This window comes from Rhodamnia argentea, chromosome 1 (genome assembly GCF_020921035.1).
Source record: "Rhodamnia argentea isolate NSW1041297 chromosome 1, ASM2092103v1, whole genome shotgun sequence".
NCBI lineage: Eukaryota > Viridiplantae > Streptophyta > Magnoliopsida > Myrtales > Myrtaceae > Rhodamnia > Rhodamnia argentea.
In genome coordinates, this window is record NC_063150.1 from 23,094,336 (window position 1) to 23,113,112 (window position 18,777).

General features: G+C 36.6%; 1 protein-coding gene across 8 annotated transcripts in view; it reads right to left on the reverse strand.

Annotated features, from left to right (window-relative positions):
• LOC125315605 overlaps window positions 1-18,777 on the reverse strand; it is a 43,895-nt gene that overhangs the window by 11,835 nt on the left and 13,283 nt on the right. The window contains exons 1-2 of one of the 8 annotated variants that reach the window (XM_048281012.1): window positions 12,635-12,854; window positions 12,540-12,571 (exon numbers count right to left, since the gene is read on the reverse strand). The exons of 2 other annotated variants lie outside the window; for them this stretch is intronic. In XM_048281012.1, coding sequence (XP_048136969.1) covers window positions 12,540-12,571; window positions 12,635-12,716 — 114 coding nt within the window. In that variant the 5' untranslated portion in view covers window positions 12,717-12,854. Of the gene's footprint in view, window positions 1-12,534; window positions 12,572-12,634; window positions 12,856-18,777 lie in introns of those variants that run through there. 5 more of the 8 variants (XR_007198821.1, XM_048280993.1, XM_048280989.1 and 2 more) reach the window with 5 other exon arrangements.

Sequence of the window (18,777 nt, forward strand, 5' to 3'; positions counted from 1 at the left end):
GAGACTATTGCATCGGGAAAAGTAGTCCGAGACTTTGAACTTTCCTTAGTGAGACCTATCGGACTTACTCGGTTAATCGATAGACTTGATGTCCTTAAACCGTCAACCTTTAGTATAAGCCTAGATAATAGAAATCATACAACTATCTCTCGAACAAAGTTGGTTCTCATTGTTGTGTTCGTTTTGACCATGAACACCACCTGATTTCATGAGTGCTTTAGAGAATTTGGCTTTTCAAATTCTCACGTAAGCGATCCTCACTTTACACTCACATAGGTGATTTCTAAATGTGTGGTATACCAAATACCCGATTCAGAATCATTAAAAACTTATGCTTAACCTCCACATGTTAGTATTGTTTTAATACTGGAATGGATGAGAATTGATAGTACTCTATAATGCCAATATAACTTAGTTGTCCCTTTGAACCTAGATCTTGGGATCTCTAGTCAACTAGGTAGGGTTTCCGCTATGATGACTTATTTTATAGGCCTTAAACCCATTCCCCTTGATGTTTTTACAACTATCTCTCTAGTTAAGCCTTTTGTTAGTGGATCCGCAACATTATCTTTTGACTTCACAAAGTCAATTGTGATAATTTCACTAGAGAGTAGTTATCTTCTTGTATTGTGTTTTCGACGTATATGTTGAGACTTACTATTATACATGGCGTTCCTTGCCCCGCCTATTGCTGCTTGACTGTCACAATGAATACACACAACTGGCCTCGGTTTAGGCCAATTAGGAATATCCTCTAAGAAGTTTTGAAGCCACTCTACTTCTTCACCAGTTGTCGCGACCTAAAAATTAATTTAGGTTAATGAATTTTAGGTTAATTAGAAGAATTAACTAACCTAATACGGACTCTCCCAAGCCCTACCAATTCGCAACTTAGGTTTGATTTTTTTTTCTTTTTTAGAAGCCACCACTAATATTTTTTGGTAGGTAGATTAGATACCTAAATAAAGTACGGGAAAATACTTTATTTTCTGCTAATCAGAGATTTAGGGTTCGGGGACTTGATTATGCTAATTTTTAATTAACACCCTTTCGGTACCAGATTTTATGAAAATATCTTTTCTTGATTGATGATGCGAATTGAATGTTTTTTTTCCCCTTTTATTATTTTTTTTATTTTTTTTATTTTTAATGAATTTGAACAAAATTAAACAAAAACACCCTTAATATATCTTTAATTTCCGAATTTTCCGATGAATCTTCTCATTCTCGAAGATCCGGGCCGTAGCGAGATTCTATCCGCTACATTCTCGGAGATTCGAGCTAGTATGCGGATTATGGTATAAGATGTCATCATCCCTTCTCGCCAAAGGGCAAAATACAAAATCTTATACTAAATTGTCATCCCATCCCATAAAATCATGGTTAAGGCTTGCAATTTAATATTCCGAAGGGTCGGGCACAATGGAGCATATATTATGGGCAGTTTTATTTAAAGATGTGCAAATATTTATTGAATTTTCGAAAATCCCTAAAAGATTTCGAAATTTTCAAGGAGATAAGCTCCTATCCACGTAGGATTGATATCTTTTAAAATGGGAAAACTTATCTTCTGAAATTTTCAAAGTATATTAGATAACTTTCCAAATTTTAAAGATGCATTCAATATTTCCAGAAAAATCCGATTGAATCTTGAGTTATCTGAACATCCTGAAAATCAATATTCTGCAAAATATGATTGCCACAAAATTCAATGTGATCTTATTCTACGAGATTTTATTTTTTGAATTTTTGAATTTTCCAAATCAGATTACGGACAAATCTGAAAATAAGGGATATGCTTCAATTCAGCATCTATCAATCCAGATAGACAGATATCCAAAAATTCACCTCATCCACAAATATTCAAATCAAACAAACAGTTTCCAGCCCAAGCATGGCAATTTGCACGAATTGGATGAACAATTTCAAAGCAATCCGACTGAATCTATAACATAACAAAACGTTTGAGCTCTGTCTACGGGACATGGAAAACGTAAAATAACTAAAAAAAAACGTGCAAACAATGCATGACAACGACACAAAGCAGCAGTTTCAATTCTATCAAAAACGTGACAGATTAGTGATCATGAAAACAACGAAAGTAGGCGTGTTTTTTTTTTTTTTTGTCGTGGATCAAGCGTGCACATGGAAACAGCAAAAAAAAAAAAAACATGAATCACGTGTAGAACATTAGCTAAAAACAATCAAAGACTCGCCTTTTAGCTCCGGCAAATTCCTACATGAATTAATTATCATAGAGCATGCGAAAGCGAATATTTTCGGACCAAACAAGCATGCCCAACACGCGAAACAGCATTGAAACTGTGGCAAAACAACTTGCTTTTCAATTCAAAAAGTCATCAAGTAGACCTACAAAAGTATAGAGAGATTACTTTGAATCGAGCCCGAAAATTTGTAATTCAAAAGCAACAAATTCGCCTGAAAATCGTCTCTAAATGGTGCTGTTTTTGACTGCAAACGGCAGTAGAAACTTGGACTGATCAAGCCAAGGAAAACGCGCTGAGTAACTGTTGTTTTATGCTCCAAACAGCAGCTAAAATGGGTCCAAATAGCAGCAACTTCTAGTACCAAACATCAGCATCAACCGGCTTGGACAACAGCTCGAACCCTAATGGATATTGACGCAAAAACCACAAGAATAGGCCAAAACACGGCAGTAATTAGGCAAAAACCGCAGCATTAGAGTGCAAAACTGCAACAATAGGTGCAAAACCGCAACAATAGACTAGAAATTGTGATTCTTCCACCGAAGGAGCTTTTTGCCGAGAATCTCTTTCTTTTTCCCCTCAACTCTCACATGAATACTCTAAATTTTCTGAACGTGTGAATTGTCTTCCCCCCCTTAACCCTAAGCATAATTGTGTATTTATAGAACAAAGGGTTGCACGCAAGCGTAGGGTTTACCGACGACCGTTTGATTCGGAAACTCTTATTAGATATCGATCGTCGGATTGAAAATTCTAACTTGTGAGGAGTCCTATTTATTAAAAATACCTATAATTTTCGTCCAAATGAGGACTCCCACAAGTTGGACCGAAATCCTAGGCTTTTGTGGGCTCATTTTGTCATTCCGGACCTAATTGGACCTTAACTAATCAAATGGATAATTAATTTAGGCCTTTTTGCAATTTTAAGAGCTCAAATGGGCTGTTTTAAGTCCAAAATTATGATGAAAAATTCGGCATCCCCTCTGGGCCTCATTCGAAATTTTCAAACTAGTCCGGTCCAACCGCCTATCAAATTAAACTCAATTGACCCTACATCCGACCCTAAATGCCATAACATGCTTTTGACTGATAGAAAATAAATGTGTTATGCATGATAAAATTATTTTTGTGAGAACCATTACTAATTCTCATTTTTATGAAATGATAAATGAAAATTAAAATTTAGGTGTCAACACCAGTCTTATCCAAAGCAATAAATTTTGCTTCCATAGTAGACCTCGCAATATAAGTTTATTTGAATAATTTCCAAGAGACTGCTCCCCCACCAAACGTAAACACATATTTACTTGTGGATTTTGTGTCTCTTGTGTCGGTAATCCAATTTGCATTATTGTATCCTTCAAGCACTGCTGAATATTTTGTGTAATGCAAAGCATAATTTTGAATATACTTCAAATAGCCCAATACACATTTTATAGCTCTCCAATGATTTTCATTTGGACTAACTGTAAACCTACTTACGTTACTCATATCACAAGTTATGTTCGGCCTTATGCAGTTCATGACATACATTAAACCGCTTAGCATACCAACATACTCTTTTTGAACCTTGCTTTCACCAGTATTCTTTGAAAAATGTAAATTAACATCTATCGAGGTCTTTATTGGTACAATGTCTAGATTCTTGCACTTTTGAAGAATCTTTTCAATGTAGTGAAACTGTGATAATGCTAATCCTTCAGATGTTTTATGGATTTTAATTCCCAAAATAACATCTACGACCTCCATATCTTTCGTATCAAATTTACTTGTGAGCATGTGTTTGGTCGCCTTGACAACCTCAATATTACTGCCCATTATAAGCATATCATCTACACACAAGCACAAAATGACAAAGCCATTATAAGTGTTCCTATCATATACATATTTATCACACTTATTAATTTTAAAACCATTCGATAACACGACTTGATCAAATTTGGCATGTTATTGTTTCGATACTTGTTTCAAGCCATAGAGATACTTGATAAGTCAACATACTTTCTTCTCTTGTCCTGGAATAAAGAGCCCTTCAGATTGTTCCAAATATATTTCTTCTTCTAAATCCCTATTTAAGAATACCGTTTTCATATCCATTTGATGAATTTCAAGCCTATATAGCGTTGCTATGGCAATTAACATCCTTATAGATGTAATTCTTGTAATAGGTGAATATGTATCAAAATAATCAAGACCTTCTTGTTGCTTATAGCCTTTTACTACAAGCCTATTCTTATATTTGTCAATAGTATCATCCGCTTTCATTTTCTTCTTGAAAATCCACTTACATTGTAGTGTTTTATTACCAGGAGGGAGGTCAACCAATTCCCAAATATGGTTTGACAAGATGGATTCAATTTCACTATTGATAGTTTCTTTCCAGAACAGGGCTTCTCGGGATGTTACAGCCTTATTTTAGGTCTGATGCTCATTTTCTAACAAATATGTTAGAAAATCAGGTCCAAATGATGTAGAAGTCCTCTGTCTTTTACTACGTCTAGGTTCATCCTCTATAGGATCGCTTCTAGATGTATTATCCCGAGGCCTCTTATTATTATCATTTGGCTCATATATCATATTATACGGAAATATATTTTCAAACAACAAAGCGTCCCTTGATTCAATAATCATATTAACATGTATATCTAGGATCTTAGACTTATGAACAAGAAATCGATATGCATTACTATTAAGTGCATAACCAATAAAAACACAATCAGCGGTTTTTGGTCCTATCTTAACCTTTTTAGGTTTAGGAACTGCAACCTTAGCTAAACACCTCTACACTTTAAGGTATTTCAAATTAGGATTTCTTCCTTTCCACTTTTCGTAGGGAATTTGTTGTGACTTTTTGTAGGGTACTCTGTTTAAGATATAATTAGCCATCAAAACGGCTTCCCTCACATATTTTGTGGTAAACCAAAACTATTCATCAATGCATTCATTGTTTCCTTTATAGATTGATTTTTCCTTTCCATCACTCCATTAGATTGTGGCACATAAGGAGGGGTGATTTGGTGAATGATACCGAATTCGGAACAAATTTCCTCAAAAGGAAATTCATATTCACCTTCTCTATCATTTCTTATCATTTTTATTTTCTTATTTAATTGAGTTTCAACTTCAGACTTATAAATTTTAAATACATTCACAGCCTCATCTTTATTACTAAGCAAGTAAACATAACAATATCTTGTACAGTCATCTATAAATGTGATAAAATACTTCTTACTACCCTTAGATGGTATCATTTTCATATCACATCTATCTATGTGTATTAGATCTAAAGGTTCTGTATTTCTATTATCTACATAAAGAAATGGAGGCTTCGAAATTTTAGATTCAACACACACTTGGCATTTTTCATTTGGACAATCAAATTTTGGCAATAACTCTATGTTCATTAATTTTTTTATTGACTTATAATTAACGTGTCCTAAACTAGCATGCCATAAATCGGGAGACTCAAGCATATAAGCAGAAATAACTTTATTATTATTATTAATATCATCTTTAGTTACAACCGTCATTACATTTAATTTGAAAAGACCATCACTAAGATAACCATTTCCTACATACATCTCATTTTCGGAGAGTACAAACTTATTAGATATAGACACCAACTTGAAGCCATTCTTGCTTAGGAGAGATTCGGACACCAAGTTCTTGCGTATATCCGGCACATAGAGTACATTGGTTAGTGTCACTGTCTTCTCGGAAGTCGTCTTCAAAGCAACTTTTCCAATACCTTCAACCTTAGAGGTTGATGAATTACCCATAAAGAGTTTTTCATCACCCCTTACAAGTGTGTAAGATGAGAACATCGATTTGTTGGCACAAATGTGACAAGTTGCTCCAGTGTCAATCCACCATTTTTTGGGATTTCCCACCATGTTGCACTTGGATATCATAGCAGTAAGGTTGATGTCATCAACACCACTGGAACTCTCTTCTACCACATTTGCCTGAGTCTTCTTCCATTTCTTGGTTCTGCCGTCTTTGGCACAATGTCCAGACTTTTCACAATTGTAGCAATTGCCTTTGAACTTTTTCTGGTCTTGGGTGGATTCCTTTCCATTCCTTTTCCTGTTCTTGTTGGGTTTTGATCCTTCTTCAACAACGTTGGCCCTTGAGACCTCCAGTTTACTATCAACTTTCTTCTCATAGAGCCTATTATCTTCCTCTATCCTCAACCGTATAACTAAGTCTTCAAGTGAAAACTCCTTTCTCTTATTTTTAAGATAATTCTTGAAATCTTTCCAGGATGGTGGTAACTTTTCAATGAAAGCAGCTACTTAAAATGATTCACTTACACTCATACCTTTAGCATGAATGTCATGCATGATCACTTGAAGTTCCTGAACTTGACTTATGACGGTTTTAGAATCTACCATCTTGAAGTCCGGAAATTTATCAACGATGAATTTCTTCTACCCAGCATCTTTTGTTTTGTACTTCTTGTCCAGAATTTCCCATAATTCCTTAGCTGTTTTCAGTGAACTATAAACATTGTAGAGGGAATTGTTCGGACTATGGAGTATGTAGTTGCGACATAGGAAGTTAGAATGCTTCCATGCATCTACTGTAGTAAACTTTTCTCTTTCTACCTCTCCTTCATCCAACTTAGGAGCATTCTTTATGAGGAACCTTCCCGGATTCAAAGTTGTAACATAGAACAACATTTTCTGTTGCCATCTTTTAAAATCAGTCCCATTGAACTTTTCTGACTTCTCTCCATTAGTCAGTACATAAGCAATAGGTATCACCGATGTTGTAGCCATATCTGTTACGAAAATAGAAATTTTACAACAAAAAGCAACAATACAAACCGAAATTGTCTTAAGATTGTTAGAACCTATGTGTATGTATATGCATAAGAGAGTTGATAGACAAACCAGAAATTGAATGCAGGTGAGTAATCCAAATGCATATGGATAATCAGAGCCCAACAAATTCACGTTATGTCCTTAAAATAATTTGTCCCCTCCACTGGTATCTAAGGTCCTTGGATAATTACCTTCTAGGATAGAACGGATTGCCTTTCCTATGAAGTGGTACTACTATAATAGGAAACCTTCAAACTCAACTTTGCAGAATAATCGCACAAAATGATGATGATGAAGAAAGAAAGAATGAAAAAAGAATAGAAATACCGAATGCGAAAAAAAATGAATTAATTCGAGGCAGTCAATGTTTGTATTTATAGGCAGTGAAGCGATTAAGAATGAAGAGTCACGAACACGAACGTATATCTTCCGAACAAACATGTTTGCTCAAAGAAAAAATTCCAAACAAACATGTCTATTCGGACAAGAAAAAATTTCAAATGTGTCTGTTTGGTTAGGATGAAAAAATATGTCTGTTTAGTTAGGATGAAAAAATAAAATTGATTGGCTCCAAAAAAGAATAGGAACTAGCGAGCCCGAGCCGGTTGGTAGGCGGCGGTGGCGGAAGCGGAGGGGCGCGCGCAGGTTAACCTAGCAAAGCCTAGGTCCTCTCCCTTCCACAAAAGTAGGGTGCCCCTTGAAGACCAAACCCATATGTGGGATTCCTATATTTAAACCCACCTCTAAACTCCTCTTCTTTCCAATGTGGGATTTGCTCCATCCCTCACTTCTCATTCACCTTTTTATGAGATTTGGAGACGAAAGTCTCAATAGTATTCTCATTTGAGACTTTGTTATATCCAAGAGAACTTTTACCTATAACCATTAGCAATCTTGTGGTGCAAATAATTCCTTAAAGACAGTGTATTCATGCCTCAAAGTCTAATGTTATTCTTCTTGATTGTTTTTCTAAAACCTCCGCAACATCTAGTTTGGTGAACTTGTCAAGTTGGATATAAAAATCTGCATATGAATTCTTTGCACCGAAATTCTAAATTGATCAGTTGAACTTATTCCTCAAATCTATGATATGGACATCATCCTATCTATTTGCACCAAAAAATTTCCAATTATTGGTTTTTATCGACATGTGATAACTTGAAGAATCGACAACTTGTTGAATTGATAGCTTGAAGGAATCGACAAAAAGTATAATCAACATTTTCAGATGCAACCATCAAAGAAGTAACCATCGACGTAGTAGAATAAAGCAACCGCCAATGTAATGGAGTCAAGGAAACCATCAAGGCAATGGAGTCGAAGAAACTGTGGATAATCATTTGTAAACTCTGTGTATAACTTCCCTTTGTAACGTCCTTTTGTAACCTATGTTGATAACGTCCATTGTAGGTTTTAAATAGCCACATCGTAGTCTTTAGAGACCCTTTGCACAAATCTATCAAATTCCTACATTATACTTTATTTTCCGTAACTATAGCTTTTAGATTCGCATCATCGATTAAATTCCAACATGTTGCTCTATCTTAGGTGCTATGTCATCGATTAAATTCCAGCATAGCATTTCTATGTTCTCAGCCTGTATTGTTGATTAAATTTCAAGTGGAAACAATAAACCACCATTACCTATTAATTGAGGTTAGGAGGTTCTGAGTTGTCCATGGCACCGCCGTCGACGGACTAGACACAAGGTGGCAATCTCAACATTCCAAGGCAACTCATCAATGAGCAAAGGAAGTAGTTGGAGCGAAGCCCAATGATGTTGGCTACCATGAAGAGGATTCTTGACGAACACCAAAAGGAGATAACTAACTACATGAAGAAATACCTCATTGACGTGATCAAGCCCATAATAGTCAACACCTTCCATGAAGTCATGCACAGGCTAGGAATGTTGAGCTATTCAATTTAGATATAAGCTAATTCTACCAATCCTACACCTTTTGGGACTTTACAAACGAATGAAACTTTTAGTATGACCTAGACCATAGGGGCGATACCTATCATTAGAAGTCATTTGCTTACTACTATGGCTTCCGGGTATAATCCTCTAATTCTTAATCAATTAAATAGAGAAAATAATTTAGGCTAAGTGATCCCATCACATTCGCCTCGAACCTAGGGGGTAGGAAGGTCAAGTCTATTGACCTATCTACCCTGTACCTAGGGGAATGAAAGGTGTTAAGTTGCAAATCCTAATCAAGTGGTTGAACTCTTATCACAACATTTAGGTGCCGATAGATGAATAGTCAGGCCATTATATAGGAAAACACATCCTAATTGGGTTGACAATACACATTACCCAAGAAAATCTGAAATTCCTCACTTTGTTGTTTCACTTGCGAAAATGATTAGTCGACCATCGAACACATTGGTTGATTTATTGGCCAATGTAGAGAGGCAAGAGCAAATGCATCCATGAGGCTTAGGTTGTTCCCTTTGTCTTTATCAAAATCTGCATTTACTTGGTATATGAATTTATCTCCTAATTCAATCGATACTTGGATTGAGATAGAAAGACAATTCCATTCTCAAAATTGGCAACGAGAGTGTCTAAATATGAGCAATTACTTCAAGATAGGGGACAAAGTGAAGACTTTACACAAAACGTGCCTTTCATGGAAAAATATGAGTCATAAGAAGAATCGACCAAGAAAAAAAATTTGGCAAGAAAAAATTCAAACTTGCTGATGACAAGGGGACATATGATGACTCTTGATTATCTAAGTTGAAAGGCTCAAATGATCGATGATTCATTTAATTCTTTTAAAGGGGGTATTTGTTTGCACAAAAAATGTTCGGGAAAAGTACACTAGAAGTGCCATAGCTTTTGTATGGCGTTCACTTGAGTGTCATAACTTTCAAAACGTTCACTTAAGTGCCATAACTTTTAAAAATTGTTCAATTGAGTGCAATGTTGATATGGCAGCCGGAAAAGCTAACGTGGCAGCTGGAAAAGTTACTGTAGCATACCCGAAAAAGTTACTGTAGACGTCGGAAAGCTGATGTGGCACGCCGGAAAAGTTCTTGTAGCACTCAAGTGAACAATTTTGCTCCGACGTAGCACTCAAGTAAACGATTTTTGAAAGTTATGGCACTTAAGTGAACGTTTGGAAAGTTATGGCACTCAAGTGAACGCCGTACACAAGTTATGGCACTTCTAGTGTATTTTTCCCAAAAATGTTCAATTACTGGTTATTGACATGTGATAGCTTGAAGAATCCACAACTTGATCAATTGATAGCTTGAAGGAATCGACAAAAAAGTGAAGGCGATAATCTCGGATGCAGCCATTAACATAGTGGAATAAGCAACCTCCAACTTAGTGGAGTCGAGGAAACTATCAAGATAATTGAGTTGAATAAACTATCAACGGAGTGGAGTCGAGGAAAATGTCAAGATAGTAGAGTTGAATAAACTATCTATAACCGTTTGTAACCGCTACTTATGGCATCCTTTTGTAACCTCCCTTTTTAAACCATCATTGTAGATGTTAAATAGCTACATTGCAGTCTTCAGAGATCTTTGCACGAATCAAACAAATTTATTATCTTTATCTTTACTTTCTCTGGGATTAGCCTTCAAATTCGCATTGTTGATCAAGTCCCGACGTGCTTCTCTATTTTGGGTGCTTTGTTGTCGATTAAATTTCGACATAATTTGTTTACACCTAGTTACTTTATCGAGTCTGTATTTCCAAGCTTTGTCACCGATTAAATTCTAGCACAATTTGCCTCTATATGGTCCTTTTTAGCCTAGATATCTCCTGTTCAAAGATGGCGTAGCATCTGGTTTCCTTTAATAAAAATTGAACAATAATTTTCGGTGAAAGATATTTCGTTATGCGAGAAATTCCAGCAAAATACTGCGGTATATAGATTTACATGATAAATTATAGAGGTCAAGACATTTTTGGAGAAAATTGAGATTTCATGACATTTTAGGACATGATTCTAAGTTTATGCTTTCCATGACAATTTGAAAGTTCAAGAATTTAATCGCAAGTGGAAAGTTCAAGATCCTCAAGAATATTTGGCGAAAGGGATATGGAAAATCCACTTTTTTCTTTAAAAAAAAAAAGACCTTTCACGCTTGTGTAATGTCTATTTTCACAAATATATTTATACGCTTGCTAAATGTTAAATTATAAATTTGGTCAAATAACTTAATATACCAATTTTGGTATCCTATTACCATTACTCGTAAATAACTTGGACTGATTTGTTAAACTTCAAATGATGGAGAGCGCGTGCTTCCTGAGTAAAAAGTCCACATATTTGTTTCACATAATTTTAAGCTTTATTGAAAGAAAATTATATTCATTACTCAACAAGATACATGAGTACATAGATTTCCAAAGAAAAACAAATCGAAGTAGAGCAAACTCCAAAACACAGCCAAATCCAAATCCAAAATACGAAGATCAACACAGCACCAATAGGATTAAAGACACACTTGTTTCATAAGAAGAGATATGTCAACCAAAATAATCGGCGGCCGATTACTAGAGCTCGTATCATCATCACTGAGAAGCACAAGCCAAAAATTCCTTCTCTAATAACTCCGATATTGCCAATTCATGGTGTACGTTTAGATTCGACTTCCTCTACGCCATCACTGCACAAAGATAATCAAAGCAATTTGAACAAACACATGTGTAACATCTGGAAAAGTAAATCTTTGTGGTCAGCGAGAATGTAGAGTTTATGTGATCACCAATGAAACTCAAGACAGAGGACCTAAACACGTATAGAGTACAAAGGTATTGAATTCCCGATTACATTTTTATTGACTCTCAAATCTAAATCGGGAAAGGATAGCTCTTAGATTTAGAACTAGATCTGGAAAGTTCAAACTCTTATATCTAGTACTAGATCGGGAGAAGGGAGCTTCAAGACTTAGATTGGGCGAGAAGACAAAAAAAAAAAAAAAAAAGAATAAGAAAACTCCAACAAAATTAAAAAGAGAGGGAGGGGAGGATGAGAAGAGCTCAAACCCACCCCCCCACGACTGAAGGTTGAAGAAGGCTATGAAGAGAGAAAAGAGAATAGGGAGAGAAAAAACACTTATCAGATGACGAAATTGATTGGTAATTACTTCGGATGACAAAATAACTTCAGGCACAAACTTTGAATTGAACTGAAACCACACGTACAACCAAATGCACCACATAAGTACATAATACAACACATAAGCACACAGATCGTAAAAAGTAATACCTAAGGACACCGCGTAAGACGAAAAGGGAGACATTAGAGGACACAAGCAACACCACAAATTTCTCCTTTCACTTGGTAGCTAGTTACTTCTCCTCCCGCTTAGCCCTCCACAGGCTGCCGAAGTAGGCAGCGGGGTCCCTCTCGAAGTCATCCCGGGCTATGCGCCCATTCCTCCCGGGAGCTTTCATGGTCTTCTCTTCACTGGACTCGGACGAATCGGCCATCAGACTTGCCACGCCCACGGCCACGCCCAAGGCCAAGATCGCCACGCCGATCGCTACTAAGATGATCGCTCCCTTGGCCAGGGTGGCGGCAATTGACTCCTTGGCCAGGGCAGTGTCACTTGACACCTTGGCCAGGGCAGTGTCACTTGACTCCTTGGTCTCACCATTTTCCTCTCTACCTTTGCTCTCGCTCCCGCCCATGTGGATATGCCTTCGGATATGGTAAGCTATGAGTTCTCTCTAGTGGCGAAGTGTAGTGCTCTATTGCCTTGTTGCTATGGGCGAGAGGTGAGCCTTTGGGTTAATTTATAGCGGCTTTGTTGGCTTTGGAGCTTGGACTTGGGAGTAATTTCATTGCTTAATGCTTGTGCACTGCTTAAATTACCGAGAATAACTTTGAGGTAGAAAAAGCAAAGAAAAAGATTACCCGCCACTGCTTTAGCGTGCCTTTGAGTTGATTACTCGTTACGTCATCGTTGCTCCTTTCTGTTTCACCCCTTCTTTTCCCGTACTGCAATGTTGGCAGGGCCCGCCACTTTGTGAGGCCCAACTAACATAAATATATAAAGTAATCAAAAGTCAGAAAGAAAGAGGGGCTCTTTGTGGAGAAAAGAAAAGAAGTGATCAACTACTTTAGTTGCAAAACTCGGTTTTATCAGTTCATTTGAATATGAAACTTTCAGGTACATTTGTTTTCGTTTTAGTTCAGTTTAGGATGGATAAAAATGCTAGGTAAGTTTGACTGACTGTCCAATCAAAAATTGAAGCTTTGGTTGGCTGGTATCCCGGCCTATGAGACCCATCTTAAACTAACGGGATTCGGCTAATTGAATAATACAATCTACGTGGGTGGAGACTAATTAAGAAATCATTTATCACGAAAAAATAAAAAAACGAAAGAAACGAAATAACATAAATATACACGATGGGAAAAAGTGAATGAAGTCATAAAGGTGATTGCAGACAATAACTTAGCCTCTTTGTTTAGCCAATTAAACAAGATAACTTGTGCTTAAGACTTTTCACAATTGACAATTTCGAGGGACATAACAAAATAGTTCTAATTCTATGGCACTTGTGTGATCAATTTAGTTTGTCAATCGAGTCATTCCAATCAGTTTTAGCCGAAAATCTTTGATATGGATGCCGGCAGCCCTATATGGCACCGTCAACTTTGACGTGAATAATTATTATAATTTTTTTATTTTTATTACTTTTAATATTAAATATTTATTTTATTTTTTTTTCTTTGCCTTTTTTAACGTGCCAGCGCATGGGTGCATATTGTCAATAATCTATCTCACTTCGTATCATCGTTAAAACATTTCAATAAAAACTATATAACGTCATCATTTACGTGAACCATGATTTACGTAACGGATTTGTCTCATTTCATATCTATTCATAAGTTTTTTTTCATCTCGCCCTTCATGTCAATGCTTCATGTGCCATTGCTACATGCACTTGAAGTCGTTTCATACAATTAGACTTAACATAAACCTTTAAGTAATTAGATTTAAATAAACGCTATTCATTTCGCCCAATGCCTGCAATTTACCTCAGTTAGGGATTGTAATAAGATGGATTTGGAAAAACTAACCTTGTTCCAAACTTGAAAGTGGTTAATAATCTCATATAAAATTCGAGATCGGCCCCAACCCGGTTTTTCAAATCGGAATCTTAAATACATCCTACTTATGAATTACCTAAATAACTTAGCGTTCTACGATCAAATATACACTTTATCATGTTTCGATTGAGTTCACCACACATTGAGCGACATTAATATCATTTCACCTAATATAAGGCATGCATGATTTGTAACAAGCACGTGGGAGACACGTGTGTGAGAGTAGCGTGGAGAGGGAGAAGCGCCACAGTGCTCAATGTATGAATTCCACTTGGGTGGTGGCGAGGCACAAGAATTCATTCTTGTTGAAAATACAAGAGTGACAAGTGCATCGAAAATTTTAAAACCTGAAAATTTCAGATAATGTAACGAAGTCCTCATTAAATTTATACGATGAAATTCCTTCATTAATTTTGTCTCTTTTGATAAATGGAAAAAACTTACATGACTTTTTTATTAATATTATTTTCTCTTTTCTAAGTGCTTGTTAACATTAACTCACATGTAGATCAATGTTCAGCATCACGTCGTTTTTCTGCAAACCTTAATTGAGTGAGATTAAAAATAAAAAATGCTGAAAAAATGAAAAAATAAAATAAAACTAGTGACTCAAGGGAGGTGAGGCCACCATCCCAGCTTGACCAGTGAGGGTCGATGCCCCGCTCTAGGTGACTTATGAGGGCCTGCAAGCCCTTGCTAGACTGGGGAAGGGCTTGTAGGCTCTCCCCATGTTGCCCAGTGATGGCAAAGGCCGTCGCTTGCTTGTTGACCCTCGCGAACACCTTAGCGAGGGTCGCCAGACCTCATTGATATTCAAACAAGAGTTGCCGGAGAAATATTGTGAAAGTGTCAAATTTTCAACAAAAACTAAATTGCTTCATCATATCTCTGTAAGAAAATCATATGGAAATGTCAATTCGGAACAAACTATTAATTGATGATACTTATGTATCCAAGTGGGCATAAACTTATTAGTCCCAATAATATTAGTTACGTTATATGCAATAAATTGACATTCACATTTTATGTATAGATTCGCGATGAAGTTCTTAGGACTACTGTCAACATAAAAAACATTTTAAAACTTTCAACCAGAGTTTTATTTTGCTATTTTATTGCTATTTTTTTTTTTTTTTGGAAAATTTCTAAGAAACCTTCAAATATAGTATCATCAGCAACTCCACCTCATATTGATTGAAAAGATTTGCATAAGATGACATTCATATTTATAAGACTTTCAACCACAGTGTGCAAATTTGTAAATGTAGGAATTACCAATTAGTACTTGGTTATACTTTGAAGTTCCCAAAAGTGTGATTTTCTAGAAACTTGCACGTAGGCTCTTCAGCGTATTTTCTCCGTGCTTTGACGGGGAAATTGAACTTTGTCCTTAATTGCACCAGAGATAAATAAGGGGACTAAATTATAACGCTATATATTATACGGACCAAAATCGAATTACGAGGACGTGTTTTGTTATGGTATAAATGGTTTTAAATTCATTCAAAAAGACAACGTGTTTTGATTAGTCCTAATTTTCGACTACAAAACGATGTCATAAAAGGTTTCACAAGGATTTGCCGCATTATATTGTAATCAAGATATTATTTTTTGTAATTAAGAATTTTTCATGGGAATCATACTCTCATATAAATACGCCGTTTTCATGATGAGATTTGTTATTATCTACTAATTTGCAAATACAATACCTCACTAAATTCACCCTGAAACTTCTAAATGGGCATCAAAGAAACAACACATAAAGATGGAATTATATGGGATGAGGACATTTTTTTTTTTTTTTGAACGACAAGGACATTAGAAGTGTCAAAAATTTTGTATAGTGCTCACTTTAGTGCTGAAAGTACACTTCTAATGGGTCCCACATTGCATGATCAGAAGAATGGCCCTGAATCTAAGAACATCAAGAAACCAAATTGGAATCGATTGTGGATACCAAAAACAATCCCAAGTGAGTCGCCACAATCACATAACAACCAACTAATATTAATATATTATCTCCAGAAGAAGCACCATAAACACCTCCTTTGCTCAATTTGAAAATTTACGCTTAGAAATGACCAACTTTTGAGTTGTTATGGACAAGTGATAGAATTAGTCGACGAGAGGAGAGTTTCATCATTTATGAACAGAAGTACTGATAAATTAAAAGGAATCAACAACTCGCCAGCGTGACACAACGTGAACTTATCAATGAGAGTTTTAAAGTTTCTTGACAAAGTTATCGATATCGACAATGAACAATCGACAAGAAAACATCCGTTGTGTCAATATCAGTTAATTTAGGATTTGTATAGCTTTTTTTGACAAGTGTTCGTCCAATAAGTGCTAATAACCACCATTAGGGAGTTATTTGTTTATTTTAATTTCTAAGTTGTAACCGAATTTCTCACCAATTTATCTTTTTCTTTACTTTTCTACAATTTATCTTTTTCAAATTTTGGTAGTAGTTGAGATGCTTCGTCATCAACTAATTTCAGGCGTGTATCTTAGTTGTAGTTTTCAGATATCCACCTTTGATAAAATTCCAAAGTTTTATCTCTCTATCATCTCACTTTGTGGTCGCTTAAATTCGGATAAAGTGTTTTGTAAATTCCGAGACGGACAAACGTCCGTAGGGCAAACGAAACATATCTATTCCTTGTGATTCATTGAGATTCATGTCCAAAATCACCACATAACCTATCTTTTCTTAATAAAAATTGAAGAACCAATTTCGATGAAAATTATTTCGTCCATTAGGATCATTTTCGAAAAAATATCTTTTTGGCAAGCCAAGTGGGACGAATTGTAGTTTGATTTGGGGAAATTCATGTCGAGAACAAGGAATCATTCAGAATCTAGTAATGACACGGAGAATAATCATAATGGCAGTGACGGATCTACGCACTCCGGATCTTTAGCCCTTGATTGAACCATAGAAGAAGGCCATTGCAAAGGGGTAGATTTTTTCCAATATCTCACTGAAGATTAATCAAGAGAAGTTGCACCAAATCCTCACATGTTGGCCACTATTAAGAGATTGTTCAAAGAGCAGCGGAATGATAGAGCCAATTTGTGACGACCCGGGCGATTCGCCACTGTCACGTCCTCAATCCATGCGAGGCTGGTGGAACATCCCATACCGAGCCGTTCACAACTAAAAGCTTACGTTCTATGCTTTAATATTTCCTTAATTAGAGTAACTAGCGCATGCCAAAGCTCTAAGAAAAAATACTCAAGCGACCATACGGGCACAAGTGCATGTCAAACATTCAAACGGCAGGCACGCTTATACAAAGGGTATGGCCTTTTCATGATTCACTAACAAGATACATACATTTCAAACAATATACTTTTATTTATAACTCGTTTATTTCAAACTCACCATCCACTCTTTGTTACATGTCATATTGCTACTATTTGCAGCATTTACATGGAAGGAGTACAACAGAGGGTAATTTACTCTGGATTTCCAGAACCATCATCCATAGCCTCCAGCTATCTTGCTTATCTGAAAAATATTTAATCAATGGGAGTAAGCTGAAGCTCCTCTACAAGTAGGATCCCCAGGCCAAATGAATAAACCAATTATAACATCACAGAATGGAGGATCATCCAAGACAACCAAACATATTCCACTTCAACGGTAGTTATTAGAATTCTACCAAGTACATACAATCCTTATAGACAATAGATCTCAGAATCATATCCAAATCCTCTATCACAAAACATCATCCACCGGAATCCAACACTCACATCCGTAATCATAGAAAGCATAGTAGTAAGGATAGAGATCTACTTGCCTCAACTAAGTGAGAAATCAAATGAACAATCAAACGAACGAACAGACATAACAATGCAGACGGTAGGCCCAATGGGCAAACGGCGACTATGCATGGCCCAAGGCGGCGCACGGCTAAGGCTAGGGTTGCCATGGCTAAGGCGGTCAACGACGCACGGTTCAACATCGGTGATGACATACAGACGGCCAAGGGCGGTCGGTCGGTAGCCGGTGATTCCAAGAGAGTAACAACAGAATTTTCGACAATAGTTGCTAAATAAACTAACGTTCATTTCTATTTATAATGGTCTAGTAAGCTTAGACCAATCAGCTTGTAGTCAATAGATTGTAGTAGAGTCATTTTATGATGTGTCGTACTTAATCAACTGCTTGCAATAGAGTCGATTATGACGTGTCGTGCTTATAGTCATGAGCTTGTCGGCTACTTTTGATTTATCATACTTGATGCTTTGTCGTGCTTGACTATTTTGTCGTGCTTACATTAGCTGAATTCCAATTTTCGTGCTAAATAATCCTAAATTGTCAAGCACTAACCTACTCCTATTTTAAGCAGGTGAAACTTGTGGGTCGCGGCTGCCACGTGGCAAATCGCCTTGCCACGTAGTGACGCGTTGCCCCGCATATGTCCTCATGCGGCTACGTGTCCCAATTCAGTCCTTGGTTGTCCCAATTTCGCACGTACTTGACCCGACACCCTGTTCTACCCTATTCTAGCTCGGCTATCCCCTGTTTCGAGCCTGCTTCATGGACCTATGTCATAGGCCGAAGCCTGTTTTAGCCCGTGTCGTGTCCTGGATCGTGAGCCTAAGTGTCCGAGGCCGTGTGCC